The 17,966-nt window shown below is 49.7% G+C and overlaps 1 protein-coding gene across 1 annotated transcript in view; it reads right to left on the bottom strand.

Moving 5' to 3' along the window:
- Positions 1 to 13,567, bottom strand: part of nudt14 (nudix (nucleoside diphosphate linked moiety X)-type motif 14) — a 67,723-nt gene extending 54,156 nt beyond the window's left edge. The window contains exon 1 of the mRNA XM_056295033.1: positions 13,438 to 13,567. Within this exon, the coding sequence (XP_056151008.1) occupies positions 13,438 to 13,518 (81 nt within the window). The 5' untranslated portion in view covers positions 13,519 to 13,567. The remainder of the gene's footprint in view (positions 1 to 13,437) is intronic.
- Between the last annotated feature and the right edge of the window lie 4,399 nt (positions 13,568 to 17,966).

Here is a 17,966-nt window from a genome sequence, read left to right as displayed (position 1 = left end):
CATCCTGTAAGATACATTATCTCCTCACTTCCTTGACTTTCACATTCTTAATTGATAAATTACATTATCCTATAAATAATTCTGTTACTACTACTTGCCAAACAATTGGCTCTCTTTGAACTTAGACGGTAGTAACCCAAGCCCTTCCAAACTGATAATTTCCCTAAATTCTTTCCATATTCTTGAGCGGTCAATCTGAAGGATTTGAGTAGATGTAATCTGCTCCCTCCAAGCGCAGTAGAGGTGACCGCTGCTCTGACCAGGGTTGAGCTTGTGCTTTTAAAGTGTGTAGACGTGTTACTGACAGTGAGTTATAATTTGATAGGTTCGGTGTCTTTATGTAGGTAGAGTAAAAAGTGCTTAAAATTGAGGGACAATAGTGGAAGAATCATAACAATCTTTATTAAAACGGATATCAGTAACATTTCTCCCATAATAAATCGTTGTTTTATCAATCTGGACCACAGAGTGAGGTTACACAATACTAACTGGCATCTTTACCATGGCTGGACGTACACTAAAGCCCTATATCGTGTATATATAAAGCCCTATATTCCATCCTCATTAGGATGTTGCACCAGAGTTGGCCGACCAACACAGGCCGCTCGGCTCCTCTGATGGAGATGGACTAGCTGGTGCTGCTAATGAGGGAGAGGGTAACAGAAACCAAGAGGCAAAAATGTCTGACACAACTGCTCCTGCTGGTGGTGAACTGTGGCCAGAGAGGGTTCTTTCATCTAGCCAAGTCCTGGCTGACAGTGATGATGAGGATAGTGAGGATGGAGTAGATGATGATGAGGATTTGGAAAGCGGCGCTGGTCGGAGGGGCTGTTGGAAGATGGCGGCGCGAATTCACGTTCACAGCGGCCTCACCCAGTACTGGTGTGGGAAGATGGCAGCACGAATTCACATTTGCAGCGGCCTCACCCAATGCTGTCGATACAGTGTCTTTGTCCATGTCTGTGTCTAGGACCGCGTCCTTGCCCGGAGCTGCGCCCAGGGGGGTGGCACCAGGGGGCGGTCTGGCGGGGTACAGGAATGGGACAGGCTGAGCTGGCTGCTGGCCTGTGCGGACCGGCAGTTCCGATGGCACCGAGGGCAGTCTGGCGGTGGCCTCACCTTGCGTTGACTGTGTTTTTGATGTCAACATGGAGGAGACACACGACGGCGTTTGGTTCTCCTGAGGGACCTTCTCAACAACAGATACAGGGCAGCAATTCGCAGTATACCGGCCATGGTTAATGACGGACACAAATGGCGGAAAGACGTTGTGGGTATATATAACATTCGCCCCTCCTCCTTTTTCCCGTTCTGTAGCGCAAGTGTATTTGTGGCGCGACAAAATAAAAATCTGTGCGACGTTTCGCGCGTTGCGCGAGTAGAGCAACACAAATTATTTTGTGTCTTTCGGCGTGAACACGGCACAAGGGTGCGGACTATTTACTGGCGAGCTGACGGCACATGAGCCACAATGGCTGCTACGCCTTGTTTGTAGTGAAAGAAAATCAGTTTCAATAGTTCTGTTTCTCTCTGGCTCCAACATCCAGTGATGTTGGGACGCTGATCTACTGTAACGGCGATTCACTTTCCATTAGAATCACCACATCCTCACACTTCAAATGGCCAGAATAACGCACAACCTTAGGGACCACAGTTTGAGCTACCTAGCTGCAAGGATCTGTGGACAACCCAAGTGAAATATGCACCAATAGCAGCAAATAACGGTTTTTTTTGGGGGGGAGGGGTGGTCCCCCCCCATTTTTTCTCCCAAATTGTACTTGGTCAATTACCCTACATTCCGAGCCGTCCTGGTCGCTGCTCCACCCCCTCTACTGATCCGGGGATGGCTGCAGACTACCACATGCCTCCTCTGATACACGTGGAGTCGCCAGCCGCTTCTTTTCACCTGACAGTGAGGAGTTTCGCCAGGGGAACGTAGCGCGTGGGAGGATCACGCTATTCCCCCCAGTTCCCCCTCCTACTTCAATAGGCGCCTTGACCGACCAGAGGAGGCGCTAGTGCAGCAACCAGGACACATACCCACATCCGGCTTCCCACCCACAGACATGGCCCATTGTGTCTGTAGGGACACCCGACCAAGTCAGAGGTAACACAGGGATTCGAACCAGCAATCCCCGTGTTGGTAGGCAACGGAATAGACCGCTACGCCACCCGGACGCCCAGAAAAGGTTTTGCTTGTATGATTCTAAACGATGTCCACTGTCCGGTAATGCTGTAATGCAGACTCATTTAAAAAAGGTAAAGCTATATTTCAGCAGTCAGAGGTCATGGCTGTACAATATAAATAATTAAACACATGGGGTCAGTTAGTTTACTCTCAGCAGTGACCTGCAGTTTAAAGTAAGCAGTCAGAGGTCATGGCTGTACAATATAAATAATTAAACACATGGGGTCAGTTAGTTTACTCTCAGCAGTGACCTGCAGTTTAAAGTAAGCAGTCAGAGGTCATGGCTGTACATTATAAATAATTAAACACATGGGGTCAGTTAGTTTACTCCCAACAGTGACCTGCAGTTTAAAGTAAGCACAAAGCAGCGATGATGATCGGGATTTTGCATTTTAAGTGAATGAGGGGCAATCACCTGCTTGGTGAAGTGGGGCAACAGAGAGGAAACAATACAAGCTATGAATAGTAATAAGGACACACGACCTTCCAGCTCAGCGAGGGAGCAGTGCTCATCTGTTTTGTGTTAGCATGTGACAGTGAATGTCCACAGCTAAGGTGCAAACGTACTTATGAACCAAAACAAGAAGGTCTGGGAGGGGATGCTACTTCGTGTTGAGTGAGAGGTCTTTGTGGGGAGGGTCTGCAACGCTCCTCCGATGCGCTGGTGGAGCAATGAAAGCAAGGGTAGAAAGTGAGGGAGCGCACCATCATCTCGTTTCTTTGCTTTTCTTTGTTTTCCAGCTGCGGCTCTAATTACTCTGCTCTGATTTGATTTCATGCATATAACGTTTTCTGAAAATTTTTTTTTATAAACATTGCAATATCACATGTATATATAGAATTGTGACTCTTGTCTCATGTTACAAACCATATCTCCAAATTCGTGCTAATACACGGCCCTGTTGGAAACACCTTGTAATAACCTAGCAACCACCTAGTATACCCTAGCTCAGTGGTGCCCAGCCCTGGTCCTGGAGAGCTACCCTCCTGCCAGTTTCCACTCCAACCCTGATTTAACACACCTGATTCAACTAATCAAGGTCTTGGTCAGTAGGTAATCAGTAGAATCGGGGGTGTTAAATTAGGGTTGGAGTGAAAAATGGCAGGATCGTAGCTCTCGGCAGCACGGTGGCGCAGTGGTTAGCGCGGTCACCTCACAGCGAGAAGGTCCTGGGTTCGAGCCCCGGGTAGTCCAACCTTGGTGGGTCATCCCAGGTTGTCCTCTGCGTGGAGTTTGCATGTCCTCCCCGTGTCTGTGTGGGTTTACTCCGGGGGCTCCGGTTTCCTCCCACAGTCCAAAGACATGTAAGTCAGGTGAATTGGCTATGCTAAATTGTCCCTAGGTATGAATGTTTGTGTGTGTCTCGGCCCTGTGATGGCCTGGCGGCCTTTGCAGGGTGTCTCCCCGCCTGCCACCCAATGACTGCTGGAATAGGCTCCAGCATCCCCACGACCCTGAGAACAGGATACGTGGTTCAGCTAATGGATGGCTGGATGGTAGCTCTCCAGGTGCAGGGTTGGGCACCACTGCCTGGCTACTTCCTAGTACACTCTTGCAACCAGGTAGTGTGTCCTAGCAACCACCTATTACAACTGAGCAACCTCAGAATCAGAATCAGATTCAGAATCACGTTTATTGGCCATGTAGGTTTGCACTACATGGAATTTGACTCCGGTTTCATGGCTCTCTCAGTGTACTTAACATCATCGAATAAAAACACAACGACACAACATTCTTCAGATAAATACACAAGGATTGACTACATACGGGTAAAAAAATAGCTACAATCATGAAGAACCCTAACAACCACCTTCTAAAATCGAGCAATCATCTTGTACCATCCTACCAATCGCCTGGCAGTCCTACACCCTCATCACTACCTACTAATGCAACAGCAGCCATCTAGTAACACCCTAACAAATAGCTAATACAACTCAGCAGTCACTTCGTAACAATATAGCAACCACCTCATGGACCCCAACAACCACCTAATAAGCCCTGGCAACCACACATGATCACCCCAGCAACTACCTCCTACATCCCAGCAATCACCTATACACCCTTGCACCCACCCATTTTTCTACTATTCCAACTTCTTGCACTTTTAAAGGTTCGTTCAACTCAAATTAAAACTCCAAATTCTTTTCTGCTACTTACAACTGCTTCTATCGTTAAAGGATCATTCAACCAAACTATTACTCCAGCTGTTTATGCACTAAATGAACTTCTTGCCATGTTCAAACGGTATCTCCTGCACATTCCTGCCATCGCTTAGAGACATTATTTGTTGGCTAGCTAGCATTAGCTGACATGCTAGCTAGCCCATGTGACTGCAAAACAGCAAATCTTAAAATATTCAGTAGGGGTTAAATAGACTCTGAAGTCACTGTATTGTAAACATGGCAAAAAGTTGCTCATGTAAAAGTGACTGATGTGTTAGAGCGGTAGCCTCCTTGCAGAAACATGGCAGGAATATGAAGCAACCGGAATATGTACAGGGAAATGTGCCGGGAATATTTATGAGTTATACACAGAGACAGGCTTGATCTATAAAAAATTCAAAATTTACAGATGAATACAAGTCGAGTGCTCACCCCCCCACTTCTCTAACGAAAAAGTAAAAATCACAAACTCTTTTAATAACCCCAGAATAAAATATTTATGTATTTCGTCACTTCTTCTAGTTTTCAAGCTTTTCTCACTTTTACTTTGGTCCGAAAGTGCCGTTTCACACCTTACTGCAATATCCTGAAACAAAAAAGACATTTCAGCTGACCACATTTTGACTGACGTGCGGTAGGGGGCTGAAAAATGAACATGGGCTCCATTGTGAGAAACAGAGGGGCAGAATCTGGGGCAATGGGGAGTGTGGGTGGCAGTATGTTGTGACTAACTGATTAGAAGGCTGCTTAGGGAAGAGAGCACCTCTACAGGGAGCTGCAGAGACTCTAAAAGGACATAAAAAAAACCCCATAATACTGCAGAACAGAATTAAATTAGGACAAACCTTGTACTTTACCCTTCCTCTAGCATGGTAGCATGAACCCGGGTAAAAACACCAGTTTGGGGCTCTTTCAAACTGAAATCCCGGTAAGAGATCAACAGGACACCTCTTGTCATATACACCCAGTCTACTACTACTTTCAGCTGCTCCCGTTAGGGGGCGCCACAGCTGATCATCCGTTTCCATCTCTTCCTGTCCTCTGCATCTTCCTCTGTCACACCAGCCACCTGCATGTCCTCCCTCACCACATCCATAAACCTCCTCTTTGGCCTTCCTCCTCTCCTCTTCCCTGGCAGCTCCATATTCAGCATCCTTCTCCCAATATACCCAGCATCTCTCCTCCACACATGTCCAAACCATCTCAGTCTTGCCTCTCTTGCTTTGTCTCCAAACCGTCCAACCTGAGCCACCTAATCGTTCCTAATCCTGTCCTTCTTCATCACTCCCAATGAAAATCTTATCATCTTCACCTCTGCCACCTCCAGCTCCTCCTCCTGTCTTTTCATCAGTGCCACTGTCTCCAAACCATATCACATAGCTGGTCTCACCACCATCTTGTAAACCTTCCCTTTAACTCTTGCTGGTACCTTTCTGTCACAAATCCCTCCTGACACTCTTCTCCACCCACTCCACCCTGCCTGCACTCTCTTCTTCACCTCTCTTCTGCACTCCCCATTAATTTGGACAGTTGACCCTAAGTATTTAAACTCATGGGCCTTCGTCACCTCCACTCCTTGCATCCTCACCATTCCACTGTCCTCACTCTCATTCACACATAGGTACTCGGTCTTGCTCCTACTGACTTTCATTCCTCTTCTCTCCAGTGCATACCTCCACCTCTCCAGGCTCTCCTCCACCTGCACCCTACTCTCGCCACAGATCACAATGTCATCCGCAAACATCATCGTCCACGGAGACTCCTGCCTGATCTCGTCCGTCAACCTGTCCATCACCATTGCATTTCATACACACCCAGTAAATCCCTTTAATTTCAGTTAAACTGTCTTCTGTACTGAGATCGTCTCCGTAACATCGCCTCGTTTATCTTGACCTTGTAAAAAAAGGCGAGTGGACTAATTCATTCTGATGTGTTGATAGTTCTCATATATTGCCTGTATTTGTACATCACGCAGTCGCTGTTTCCCATTTTATTACATCAGCTCTACCCTGCAATTACCGTGCCGCAAAATAGGGGTAAAGATTTGGCCACTAGAACGTGAAACATAAATTTTGCATGTGTGAGAAGAACACTAGTTTTTCACTAGTTGCACGTTTAACGTGATGTGTCAAACACAACACATCATACATATAAACACTGGGATATTTTTTGGGGACATTTTAACATCAAAACTGATCCCAGTGAAAACCCAGGATTCCAGTGAGGTATGAAAGAGGTATTGGAGGAGGGGGAGTGGTCATGATGGATTTGACTGCAAGTCACTCATTTAACCCTTCTTAACCCTTTTCAGTCTCCGTCAAAGAAAATCACATTTGAACCTACCCATCCATCCATCATCCAAACCACTTACCCTACACAGGGTCGCAGGGGTGCTGGAGCCTATCCCAGCGGTCACTGGGCGGCAGGTGGGGAGACACCCTGGACAGGCCGCCGGACCATCATAGGGCCCACACACACACGTACACTCACACCTAGGGACAATTCAGTATGGCCGACTCACCTGAGCTACATGTCTTTGGACTGTGGGAGGAAACCCACGCAGACACGGGGAGAACATGCAACTCCACATAGACGACAAGCCAAGACGACCCCCGGGCTCGAACCCAGGACCCTCTCTTGAGGCGACCTTGCTAGCCACTGCAGCACCGTGCCGCCCTGTACATTTAAACCTAATTTTGCTTAATGTTTACCTAATTGTTTGGTCATTTTGCAGGCTCAGTATCTCGTCTTTGTTCAGGTTCGAGTCTACTCTAGCTTTCAGTGAACGTGTCCGTAAACTTGCCACTGTAGCATCTGTTGTGCACCCACTTGATTTTTGGTAGCTTCCCAAAGCAAGCATTATACATAGCTAATCACAAGTGTGTCACCTCCTTCTATTTGGGCTTCATCTCAGACTTCACTTTTCTACTGTCAACAGTCACACTGCAATTTGCCACTACTCCACTACAACCACACATTTCCCCCCCAATCCATTTGCAATGCTAACAATGCAACAAATCCTAGCACCAAACACGACTCGGACGATATCAAATAACCAACCTGGACTGGCTGCTAAAAACCACGTTATTACAAAGAGATAAGCAGTACATTTCTAAAACTAAGAAACAAAAACAAAAACAAGCACACAAGGTGATACGGGAGACCCTGCTGGAAGGGTTTAGATCAGCATCCACCCTTTATCCAAACCGCTTACCCTGCTCTCAGGGTGGCGGGGATGCTGGAGCCTATCCCAGCAGTCACTGGGCGGCAGGCGGGGAGACACCCTGGACAGGCCGCCAGGCCACCGCAGGGCCCACACATTCACACCTAGGGACAATTTACTACGGCCGACTCATGCAAACTCCACACAGAGGACGACCCCCCCCCCCCACAAGGTTGGACTATTATCCCGGGAGTCGAACCCAGGACCTTCTTGCTGTGAGGCGACCGCGCTAACCACTGCGCCCCCGTGCCGCCAAAACTACAATCCACACCTGTGATATCCACCCAAGTGAAAACAATTTGTGGAGGAGGCGCAAGAGAGGGAGAGAGCCACGTATGTGGATGTGGTAGCTGAGAGTTGGAGGAATGGGTGGAGGGCCGACTGTGAGCTGGCTGAAGTGGGTTACAGGGGCGTTGAAGGACAATCTCTGAATGACAAAATATTCTGCAAGGATGATGAAGTGGGATGCTGAAAAACTGTCCTCCTGGTAAAGTTGTTAAAGAGTGAGCACACACACTCACTTTTAGCCTGTGACCGTGGCTAAGGTGTGTAGAAGAAGAGGGCAGTGAGTGGTGGTGTGTGTGGGGGGCTGAAGCCGGCAGTGCTGTAGTAGAATACCACATTCCAGCTTCTCATAAGGCTACCCTGAGAGTTTCGTCGGCTAAATCCGGCGTGCCACCTTGCTACCCGCCTCATGTTGTACTGGTCTAACACGCCAGACCCCAAGTCAGCCTTTTTCCTGCACCGACAACTGAGCTGGGAAATTATGCCGGTAAGACACAACTTGGGTTTGAATCTTGCTTTTTTCTTTCTTTTTAACAAATGAGTTGAATATGCTGCGCTACAGGACTGACCCTTGACCTTGCAGGAGTCTAATAATCTAGATTGTTACAGTTGCTTAACTATTTGTGAATCTTATATCGTGGATTTAGGGCAGCACGTTGGCGCGGTGGTTAGTGCGGTCGCCTCACAGCAAGAAGGTCCTGGGTTCGAACCCCAGGGTAGTCCAACCTTGGGGGGGGGGGGGCGTCCTCTGTGTGGAGTTTGCATGTTCTCCCCGTATCTGTGTGGGGCTCCGGTTTCCTCCCACAGTCCAAAGACATGTAGGTCAGGTGAATCAGCCTGTACTAAATTGTCCCTACTTGTGTGTGTGTGTGTGTGTGTACACCATGTTTTTCTATGCTAATGGGGACATTTGGTCCCCATTAGCATAGAAAAACCAGAAACCACCTACCTTGTGGAGCCATTTTATGGGGCCCAACAAGTAAAAGGGTCTATTTTAGGGTTAGGACTTGGTTTTAGGGTTAAGGTTAGAATTAGGGTGTGGTTAAGGTTAGGGTAAGGGTTAGGGTTAGGTCAAGGTTAGGGTAAGGGTTAGGGTTAGGCATGTAGTTTGCGTGGTTAAGGTTAAGGGCTAGAAATTGAATGTAGGCAATGAGGGGGCCTCACAAGTATAGATTTGGGAGTATGTGTGTGTGTGGGCCCTGTGATGGCCTGGCGGTGTCCAGGGTGTCTCCCCACCTGCCACCCAATGACTGCTGGGGTAGGCTCCAGCATCCTTGCGACCCTGTGAGCAGGATGAGAGGTTTGGATGATGGCTGAATGGATGATCATTTTTAGTTGCCGCCAGAATGAATGTATGGGCCACTCAACACAAATCAAGGCTGCCAGTTGCAAATATATATATATACAGTAATTTAAATCCTCTCCCAGTGAGTTGCGTAATGACTTGACTTCTTGGCCAGTATCGTATTACAGCCTGCAGCGCTGTAAAAGTGTTGTACAGCTCTGCAGAAGTGTTGTACAGCGGTGCAGAAGAGAGCGCAGCATTACGTGAACAGCAAGCTGGATGCAGGACTCACATTCAAAACTACTTTTTTAAAGTGCGAAACTCATAAAGTTGACAGCCTTAACAAGGGTATGACGTGTTTTGCAGAACCTGGGAGAGAAGAGGCACAAAGGCCATCTTCTCAGGAAGTGACAGTAGGTGTCATATGATCCGACGTTAGCCACCAGCCAGGTAGTCGGATTTCTCATTTGCACACTTACTATAAATAAACAGGAAGCTTCAGTGCTCACAAGCACAATGCAGCATCTGCAACCACTGACACTCCTCTCCTCCTCTCAGCTCTACTCGTCACTACTCACGTTCATATTAACAACCGTCATCTCTGAACCTGAAGGTTACGCTACAGCAGGGATGGGCAACATGGTCCAGAAAGGTCCGGTGTGGGTGCAGGTCTTTGTTCCAACCAAGCAGTTACACACCTGATTCTATAGATCAACCAATAGTCTTTGCTAAGGACCTTGATTTGTAGACTCAGGTGTGTAACTCCTTGGTTGAAACAAAGACCTGCACCAACACCAGACCTTTCTGGACCATGTTGCCTATCCCTGTGCTACAGCATAGTCCTAAATGGACAAGTTTAGGACAAATCTTTTGGTCGAGACAGCCTACCAGTGGTGGCTGGCTAGTACAGGGCGCTGGGGTGCCGCCCCCTTCAAACATCAAGAGATGAAAATCTACTTAAACATGTTGAATGTAATTTAGTTGTGTAATGCAAAGCTGCTTTCTGATTGGTTTCTTCAGATTTTCCAGGGGGCACAGTTCTGTGCTGCCCCAGACACTCCCGCTTTTATTGGCAGTGAATTGGTATTGTCTTAATGTTTTGTGATCTAATGTGATTGGACAATTCTCGTGGCTGTCAATCATGTTCACACCCACCACCACGCCTCGTCTCGACGGTCAATCATCCACCGTCTATGAACCCTGATAAAATCTATAGGCCACATTGTCCTTCTTAATTACTCCGACTGTGTGGACATTAAAGCAGCTGCCAGGTGTGCTGCGCCAAGGTAAATTGCGCCCCCCCCCCCAACAATTTTTAGCAGCAGCCGCCACTGCAGCCTACTCTGGTAAGTCCTATTAAGAAGGAATTTAGTTAAACAATTAAGAATGCCTTGGATACAGAAAACCGAATTCCAAGCTGTATTCACAAGATACTAATGTTTTTGAGCCATCTGCCAGTGTTAACAAGTGTGTTGTGAGCGCCTGTTAGAGTCCCAGTCACTACTGCTGTGGGATAACGCAGCTGGAAACGCAGACTGATTTGAGAAGTTTTCCAGGTTTTCGTCTGCATTATCCCACAACAATAATGTAACTATGACAAAAAAGAAAATAAAGGTGACTAAATGTTTGCTGTGATGGATGACTTATCTCATGCATGCTGCAAGCCTCTGCAAGATGACTGAAATGAATGTAAAACCAAAGTCTCTGTAGAGGGTAGGAAAAACACATCAAAATATCCAACACGGCCGTATGCTTTGGAAAATGGTCAGGACTCAGGAGTGATGTAAAGAATACACTCTACTACTACTACTACTACTACTACTACTACTACTTCCTGCTGCTCCCGTTAGGGGGCACCACAGTGGATCATGTTTCCATCTCTTCCTGTCCTCTGCATCTTCCTCTGTCACACCAGCCACCTGCATGTCCTCCCTCACCACATCCATAAACCTCCTCTTTGGCCTTCCTCTTCTCCTCTTCCCTGGCAGCACCATATTCAGCATCCTTCTCTCAATATACCCTGCATCTCTCCTCCACACATGTCCAAACCATCTCAATCTTGCCTCTCTTGCTTTGTCTCCAAACCGTCCAACCTGAGCTGTCCTTCTAATATACTCGTTCCTAATCCTGTCCTTCTTCATTACTCCCAATGAAAATCTTATCATCTTCATCTCTGCCACCTCCAGCTCCTCCTCCTGTCTTTTCATCAGTGCCACTGTCTCCAAACCATATAACATAGCTGGTCTCACTACCATCTTGTAAACCTTCCCTTTAACTCTTGCTGGTACCCATCCATCCATTCATTATCCAAACTGCTTATCCTGCTCTCAGGGTTGCGGGGATGCTGGAGCCTACCCCAGCAGTTATTGGGCGGCAGGCGGGGAGACACCCTGGACAGGCTGCCAGGCCATCACACAGGGCCAACATACATACACACACACACACCCACCCATAGACATTCACACCTAGGGACAATTTAGTACGGCCGAGTCACCTGACCTACATGTCTTTGGACTATGGGAGGAAACCGGAGCACCCGGAGGAAACCCACGCAGACACGGGGAGAACATGCAAACTCTACACACAGGACGACCCGGGATGACCCCCAAAGTTGGACTACCCCGGGGCTCGAACCCAGCACCTTCTTGCTGAGGCGACCGTGCCAACCACTATGCCACCATGCTGGCCCCCAAATATTTATGAAATGACACGAAAACAGTGTTTTGCAAGTCTCCCAGGTTAGTATGGACACGGCCTTGGAAAGCAACACAGTGATCACTGACAGGGTCTTCATGATGTCCCAAATATGTTGTCAGTGATAACTCACACCACAGTCTGCTGGGATGCAGTTTGGTCATAGCCTAAACACATTTTCCACAAAGGATGTCTGTAAAATAATAGACCCGTAATCACAAAACAAAGAAACATTTGTTGGTTGCAGTTCTGACCCTGAAGACAAAAATCTGACTAGCAGTGCTCCATCAATTCTTCCAGAAAACAACCCTTGTAGTCATTTTGTGGGTGAGGAAGGCATTTTAACTCTCTGAAAGTTTTCTTTGGGAGTACTCGTAATGTTAACCATCAATGGTAGCGTCACCCTGGACACACCACCACCACCACCATCACCACCACTTCAGACTCACAGCTCAATACAAGTACAGGACGCTGAAAAACGAAATACAGGAATGTATTTATGAGAAATGAAATGAAAAACACAGGAAATACATGCAAATTCTGGAATCTGAAAAACACAGGAAACTGTGGCCAAAGTGCACATGAACCGGTTTCCTGCCCTTTGCAGCAAGCAAGCAAGCTGTTATTGATATAGCACCTTTACAAGCATACAGTCACTAAGTGCTTTAATGGGGGGGGGGTGATAAATGCAATTCAAATCACGGTCACCACACAAGTCCCAAGACCTCCCTGTCAAAGGCAGTGCTCACTGCAGCAACCCTGCGATCACGTTTACTGACTCCGGAGGGTTGCAGAGGAGGGGAGGGGAGGGGAGGAGGGGAGGGCAGTTGTACAGGATTCTCCATCATCAGGCTGGGCACACTGTGGCGAGGGCCCCGGCCCCGGGGTCACCGCGGTCAACTTGCACAACCCCCCCCCCCGACCCAGGTGACCCAGGTAGGCCCACCGCGGATCCGGAATTGGGCGTCCTGTTCGAGAGCTCGGGGTCTGACCCCGCTTCTCCCGTCACGTCTCTCGCGTAACGCGTTAGCCCAATTTGCCCTAATGTAAAGCATGTGCTCTCGCTGATGCCGGACCGTCGGCTACCATGCTAACTAACAAGCCGCTCGGCACTGGCCGAGATCGGGTCACACGCTGCTGGTCCCCGTTGCTGGTCCTGCCACACGTCCGAAATGGAAAAGGCGACGAATGTACAGTTCGGTAGTCGTTGCCGACCCTTCGCGGCTAGCTAGCCACCCCTCTGCTGGCGTTAGCTCCACCGGCCGTGAGATGAATGGGGAGGGGGGGGGGGGTTGGGCTAGCTAGTCATCCCTCTGCTGGCGTTAGCTCCAGCGGCCGTGAGATGAATGGGGAGGGGGGGGTTGGGCTAGCTAGTCATCCCTCTGCTGGCGTTAGCTCCAGCGGCCGTGAGATGAATGGGGAGGGGGGGGAGGTTGGGCTAGCTAGTCATCCCTCTGCTGGCGTTAGCTCCAGCGGCCGTGAGATGAATGGGGAGGGGGGGAGGTTGGGCTAGCTAGCCCGCAGCATCCAGAAGCCCCAGTACCACCGACGCCGTGGCCGCAATCACGGCGGCGATAACGGCGAGCGGCTGCCACTCACCTGGCTGTAATGGACGGTGAACGGCTTGAGATAGTTGGAGCCGGCGCAGGGAACAACGTCGATGTTGTTGATCTGTTCCATCACGCACACCTCTGGGCTTTCTCGGTGGCCTTGCGACGCGCCTCGCCGAACGCCGATGACAACAACTGCCGCACGGTTGAGCAACAGCCGCGGACGGGAGGGAACGCTGGCTACGGCAGCCTGTGAAGGACATAATACTAAGCTCGAGCGGAGGCGCGAGCGTGACCGTGGCGGTATAGCGCGCCAAATGGGACAAAAGCCGGGCGACGCTAGCGGCGGAACGCGGGGACACACGCGCACGCGCACGCACGCGCACGAGAGAAAAACGGAGACTAAATGCAAAAGTGTGTCATAGCGAAGGCCTATAAAGAAAGGAACAGAAGGGAGGAGATCAGAATAACAAGACCAAGACTGTATCACACGGGATTAATGGCCCTTGGTTTATCATGGGGGGGAAGGGGCGGTGGTAAGTGTGAGAACTGTGGAGGTGAAGAAAACGCTGAACATGTAATATTAGACTGTAGCATGCATGAGGCGGAAAGAGGAAGGTCACAGGATAAAGTCCGAGAGTGAATGTGATGGGGCTGCTGGGAACAGGAGGAGAGGGGATGGAAATCACCAGGAAGGGAGGCAGTCTTTACTTTCTTAAGTGACACAAGAATGATGGGTAGAATTTAATAGGGTAAAATGACATTACACAGTAGGTGGCGGTATGAACTTTAAAGTTGTTTGATATTCGCCGGTAAAGCGAGGAAAGAAGAAGAGGAGGTGGTAGTGGTAGTACTAGTAGTAGTGTAACCGGTTATTTTCTTGCCCGGTGCGGGATTCGATACGTGGTGTACTGCACCACAAGGCGACATCACTAACTGCTCGGCTAAAGGGTCAGACCCGCTAACTAGGGGCTAACGTGTCTTATTAGTAGTTTACAGTCGTCACCCTCTCCCGGAAGCGCGCCCTCGCGCTTTGTTATTCCCGCGCTCCGAAGAGACTTCTGAGGATCTGCATACTTCCGGATCCCACCGCTGCCACCAATGTAACCGGTTATTTTCTTGCCCGGTGCGGGATTCGAAACAGGGTGTACTGCACCACAAGGCGACATCACTGACCGCTCGGCTAAAGGATCAGACCCGTTAGCTAGGGGCTAACGTGTCTTATTAGTAGTTTACAGTAGTTACTGCACGAGAGCGTTTAGTGCACGAGAGACTGGGTTATACTGCGCGAGAGAAACAGCGTCACAGCACGAGAGAGTTTACTTTACTAAGGGTGACCGCCATAAAAACCCTGCAGAGATGATTTGATCTGCAAACGCCATCCAGAAAGCCCAGGTAATATTGTGGCGAGTCGGCGTAGAAGAATAGGGAGATGGAGATCTCTTATTTGCAACTCTCGTGTCCCATAGACTGCACGACCCCGAGAGTGCTATTTAATTTTAACACCCCGTCAGAACCGAACGGAACTGGCGGAGGAGATTCAAGAGGCAAGGGTGCATTTTAGAATGGCAGTGCACGACCTCAGGAGTGCACCTTTATTCTGCCCCTCCCCAATCCCACATAGCATCCAGATGTGGGCCACTTCAGGCGATGATGCTCAGTGGTGGCCTTTCTTCTGGCCCTGACGAAATGGATGTGAGCCTGAAGTGGCCCACGTGTATAATAGCAAATATGGCCCAAATATGCCAAATCAAATGTAGGAAATCACCTACCACTGACCAACCAAATCATTGCATCTTTCTTGGCAAAGACGTGGTGCTCTCGGCAACATGTAATCTGGATGTGACCCTGAAGTTGCCCGTGTGGCAAATGGTGAATATGGCACAGATATCACAAAACAAATATGGGCCACCTTGGCAAATATGTATCACATGCAGCATTGCTATGGCTTGGTTCTGGCCCAGATCTGGCAAACAGGAGCGGACTGCCCAAGTGCCATCTTTCCATGTGGTATGTAGGTCGGATGAAAGTGCCGGGTGTGGGGCAGGTCCGGGCCACAGCAGTTTTGCTGTCTGGGATATTTGCCAAACAATGGCTTCCACCAACAAGGTTGTCATTGAACACACGAATCTCAGTCACAATTCTACCATCAGTCAGTCAGTAACATAGTCATCTAACCAGTCCGAGTCAACCCCCAAACAAACAATACAACAATGAACACAACATGAACAGAACATTACCAAAACACAATCTGACAACGAACATTTAACAGTCCCATATTCCCTCGCGCTTCTCCAGTGCATAGCCATCAGTCCAGCAGCCGTCTTCCCCGATCGCTACATAGCCCCCATCTAAGGGGTCAGTTGTCCTCAATAACTACATCACCCATAGTCTCTCAAATGTCTAGGGGGCCGTCGCTAGTAAACAGGCTGCCTAGGGCTCACAGGAAGCACAACTGGAGGAGAAGCACACTGATTGGCACATTGGGTTGTTACTGTCAACCCCTGTCCCCAACAACAGGCGGAGCAAGGGGGCAGTATGGGGAGAGTCAGTCCTGGTGCAGCACCACCGTGCACCCCTGGCTGGGCATCCGCACCCGGTACACCATCTCAGACAGCCGGTCCACGACCTCTCCGGGCCCCTGCCAGTGGCTGCAAAGCTTAATTGGGGGAAATCCCCTTCTTGTGAACGGGACAATACACCCATACATTGTCCCCTCCCATGAAGCCCTGCCCAACGCACCGGGTGTCATATGCCCTCTTCTGCCAAACATGAAGACAATGGCATGCACTGGCTGGACTCCTTAACAGCAGTCTGGTAGTACCACAGGACCAAGGGCAGATGGCGGTCCCGCTAATGTTGGCTGGTGAGGATGGCAAGTTGAGTGGCCGGTCACTTTGAGGATGGAGCGGGGTCGTCCTTGTCTTCTTCACCTCCAGCCACTGGCGGACCTCACTTAAGACCTGGGACTTAAAGTTCTGCCCCTGGTCACTGTGGAGCTCAGCGGAAACTCTGAAGCAGGCAAACATCTCATCCACCATTCTCTCCGCTGTCGTGGTGGCGCTCTAATCCGGCACAGCGTACACCTCTGGCCACTTTGTGAAGTAATCCATAGCCATGAGAATGTAGCGGTTGCCAGAGTCAGTGACAGGGAAAGGCCCAAGGATGTCCACCCCTACCCACTCCATTGGGGCCACCACCAAACACTGCTGCAGTGGGGTGTGGGAGCACTGGGTCGGTCCCGTCTGGGTGGTGCAGGGGTCCCAGCAGTGTACATGGAGCTCCATGTTTCATCAACAGCCAGGCCAGTAGAACCGCTCCCGGAGGCGGTGTAGGGTCTGGGCGTTCCCATAGTGCCCCACCCCTGCCAAACCATGGACCATCTGGAGAACCTGGGGACAGAGCGTACAGGGCACCAATAGCTGCAAGGGGTCACTCTCTTGTCTGGGAGCTTGCCACCTCCGGTACACCAACCTGTTGTGGAGCTCAAAGTTGCCCCACTGTGAGTGGTAGGCCTTTACCTCGGGCCCCAGCACTGACACCTCTGTCCATTCTCAAGCCAGCTCCTCACTAGTGCCAGGCTCATGTCTGCCTCCTGTTGCTGCCTTAATTGCTGCATGGTAAATGGGGACCACCTCTCCTCATTGGCTACCTGGACAACTTCCACCATTGGTGTCACCTGGTCTCATTCCTCTTGTCGCTGGCAGTAGCGGCACTCCAATGCCGCACAGGGGCACCGGGAGAGTGCGTTGGCATTGCTATGATGTCGCCCCGCCCGATGCTGGATTTCAAAGTCATACCCTTGAAGGGTCTCCAGCCATCGGGTCATTTGACCCTCAGGGTACTTAAAGTTCAAGAGCCAGGTAAGTGAGGCATGGTCGGTGCGGATAAGGAAGTGGCTGCCATGTAAATATGGCTGGAAGGGTTGTACCGCCAGAACCACTGCCAGCAGCTCACATGGGATGATGCAGTAGTTCTTCTCTGCCCTACTCAGGGTACAGCTGAAGTAGGCCACAGCTCACTCCCCGTTTCCTCCCCATTGGGAGAGGACAGCTCCAACCCCCACATTACTGGCATCAGTGTCCACGATGAAGGACTGTTGGGCATTAGGGTAAGCCAAGACAGGGGCTTTGGTGAGAGCCGCCTTGAGTCAGGTGAAGGCTGCAGCACAGGCATCATCCCAGTCAAATGGCCGGCCCTTGTCAGTCAAGCAGTGGAGTGGACTGGCAATAGTGGCGAAGTCCCAGACGAAACACCAGTAGTATGACACTAGGCCCAGAAAACTTCTCAGCTTCCGGCTGTTAGCAGGGGTTGGCCAATCTTGGATGGCAACCACCTTAGCTGGCTCAGTAGCCACACCATGCTCACTGACTACATGTCCCAGGAACTTAGTCTCCCTCTTCAGCAGATGACACTTGACAGGGTTCAGCCACAACCCAGCCCGACCAATGGCAGCAAGGACTTCACACAGGTTGGGCAGGGCTCCGTCAAAGTTGCTGGCATGTACTAGGAGGTCATTGAGGTACACGACGCAACGGCTCCGGAGCACATCCATCAACACCCTCTCCATCAGCCGTT

The sequence above is a fragment of the Lampris incognitus genome, chromosome 15 (assembly GCF_029633865.1).
Source record: "Lampris incognitus isolate fLamInc1 chromosome 15, fLamInc1.hap2, whole genome shotgun sequence".
Taxonomy (NCBI): Eukaryota; Metazoa; Chordata; class Actinopteri; order Lampriformes; family Lampridae; genus Lampris; species Lampris incognitus.
Note: the sequence above shows the minus strand (reverse complement) of the source record. Positions and strands in the feature narration are given on the sequence as shown.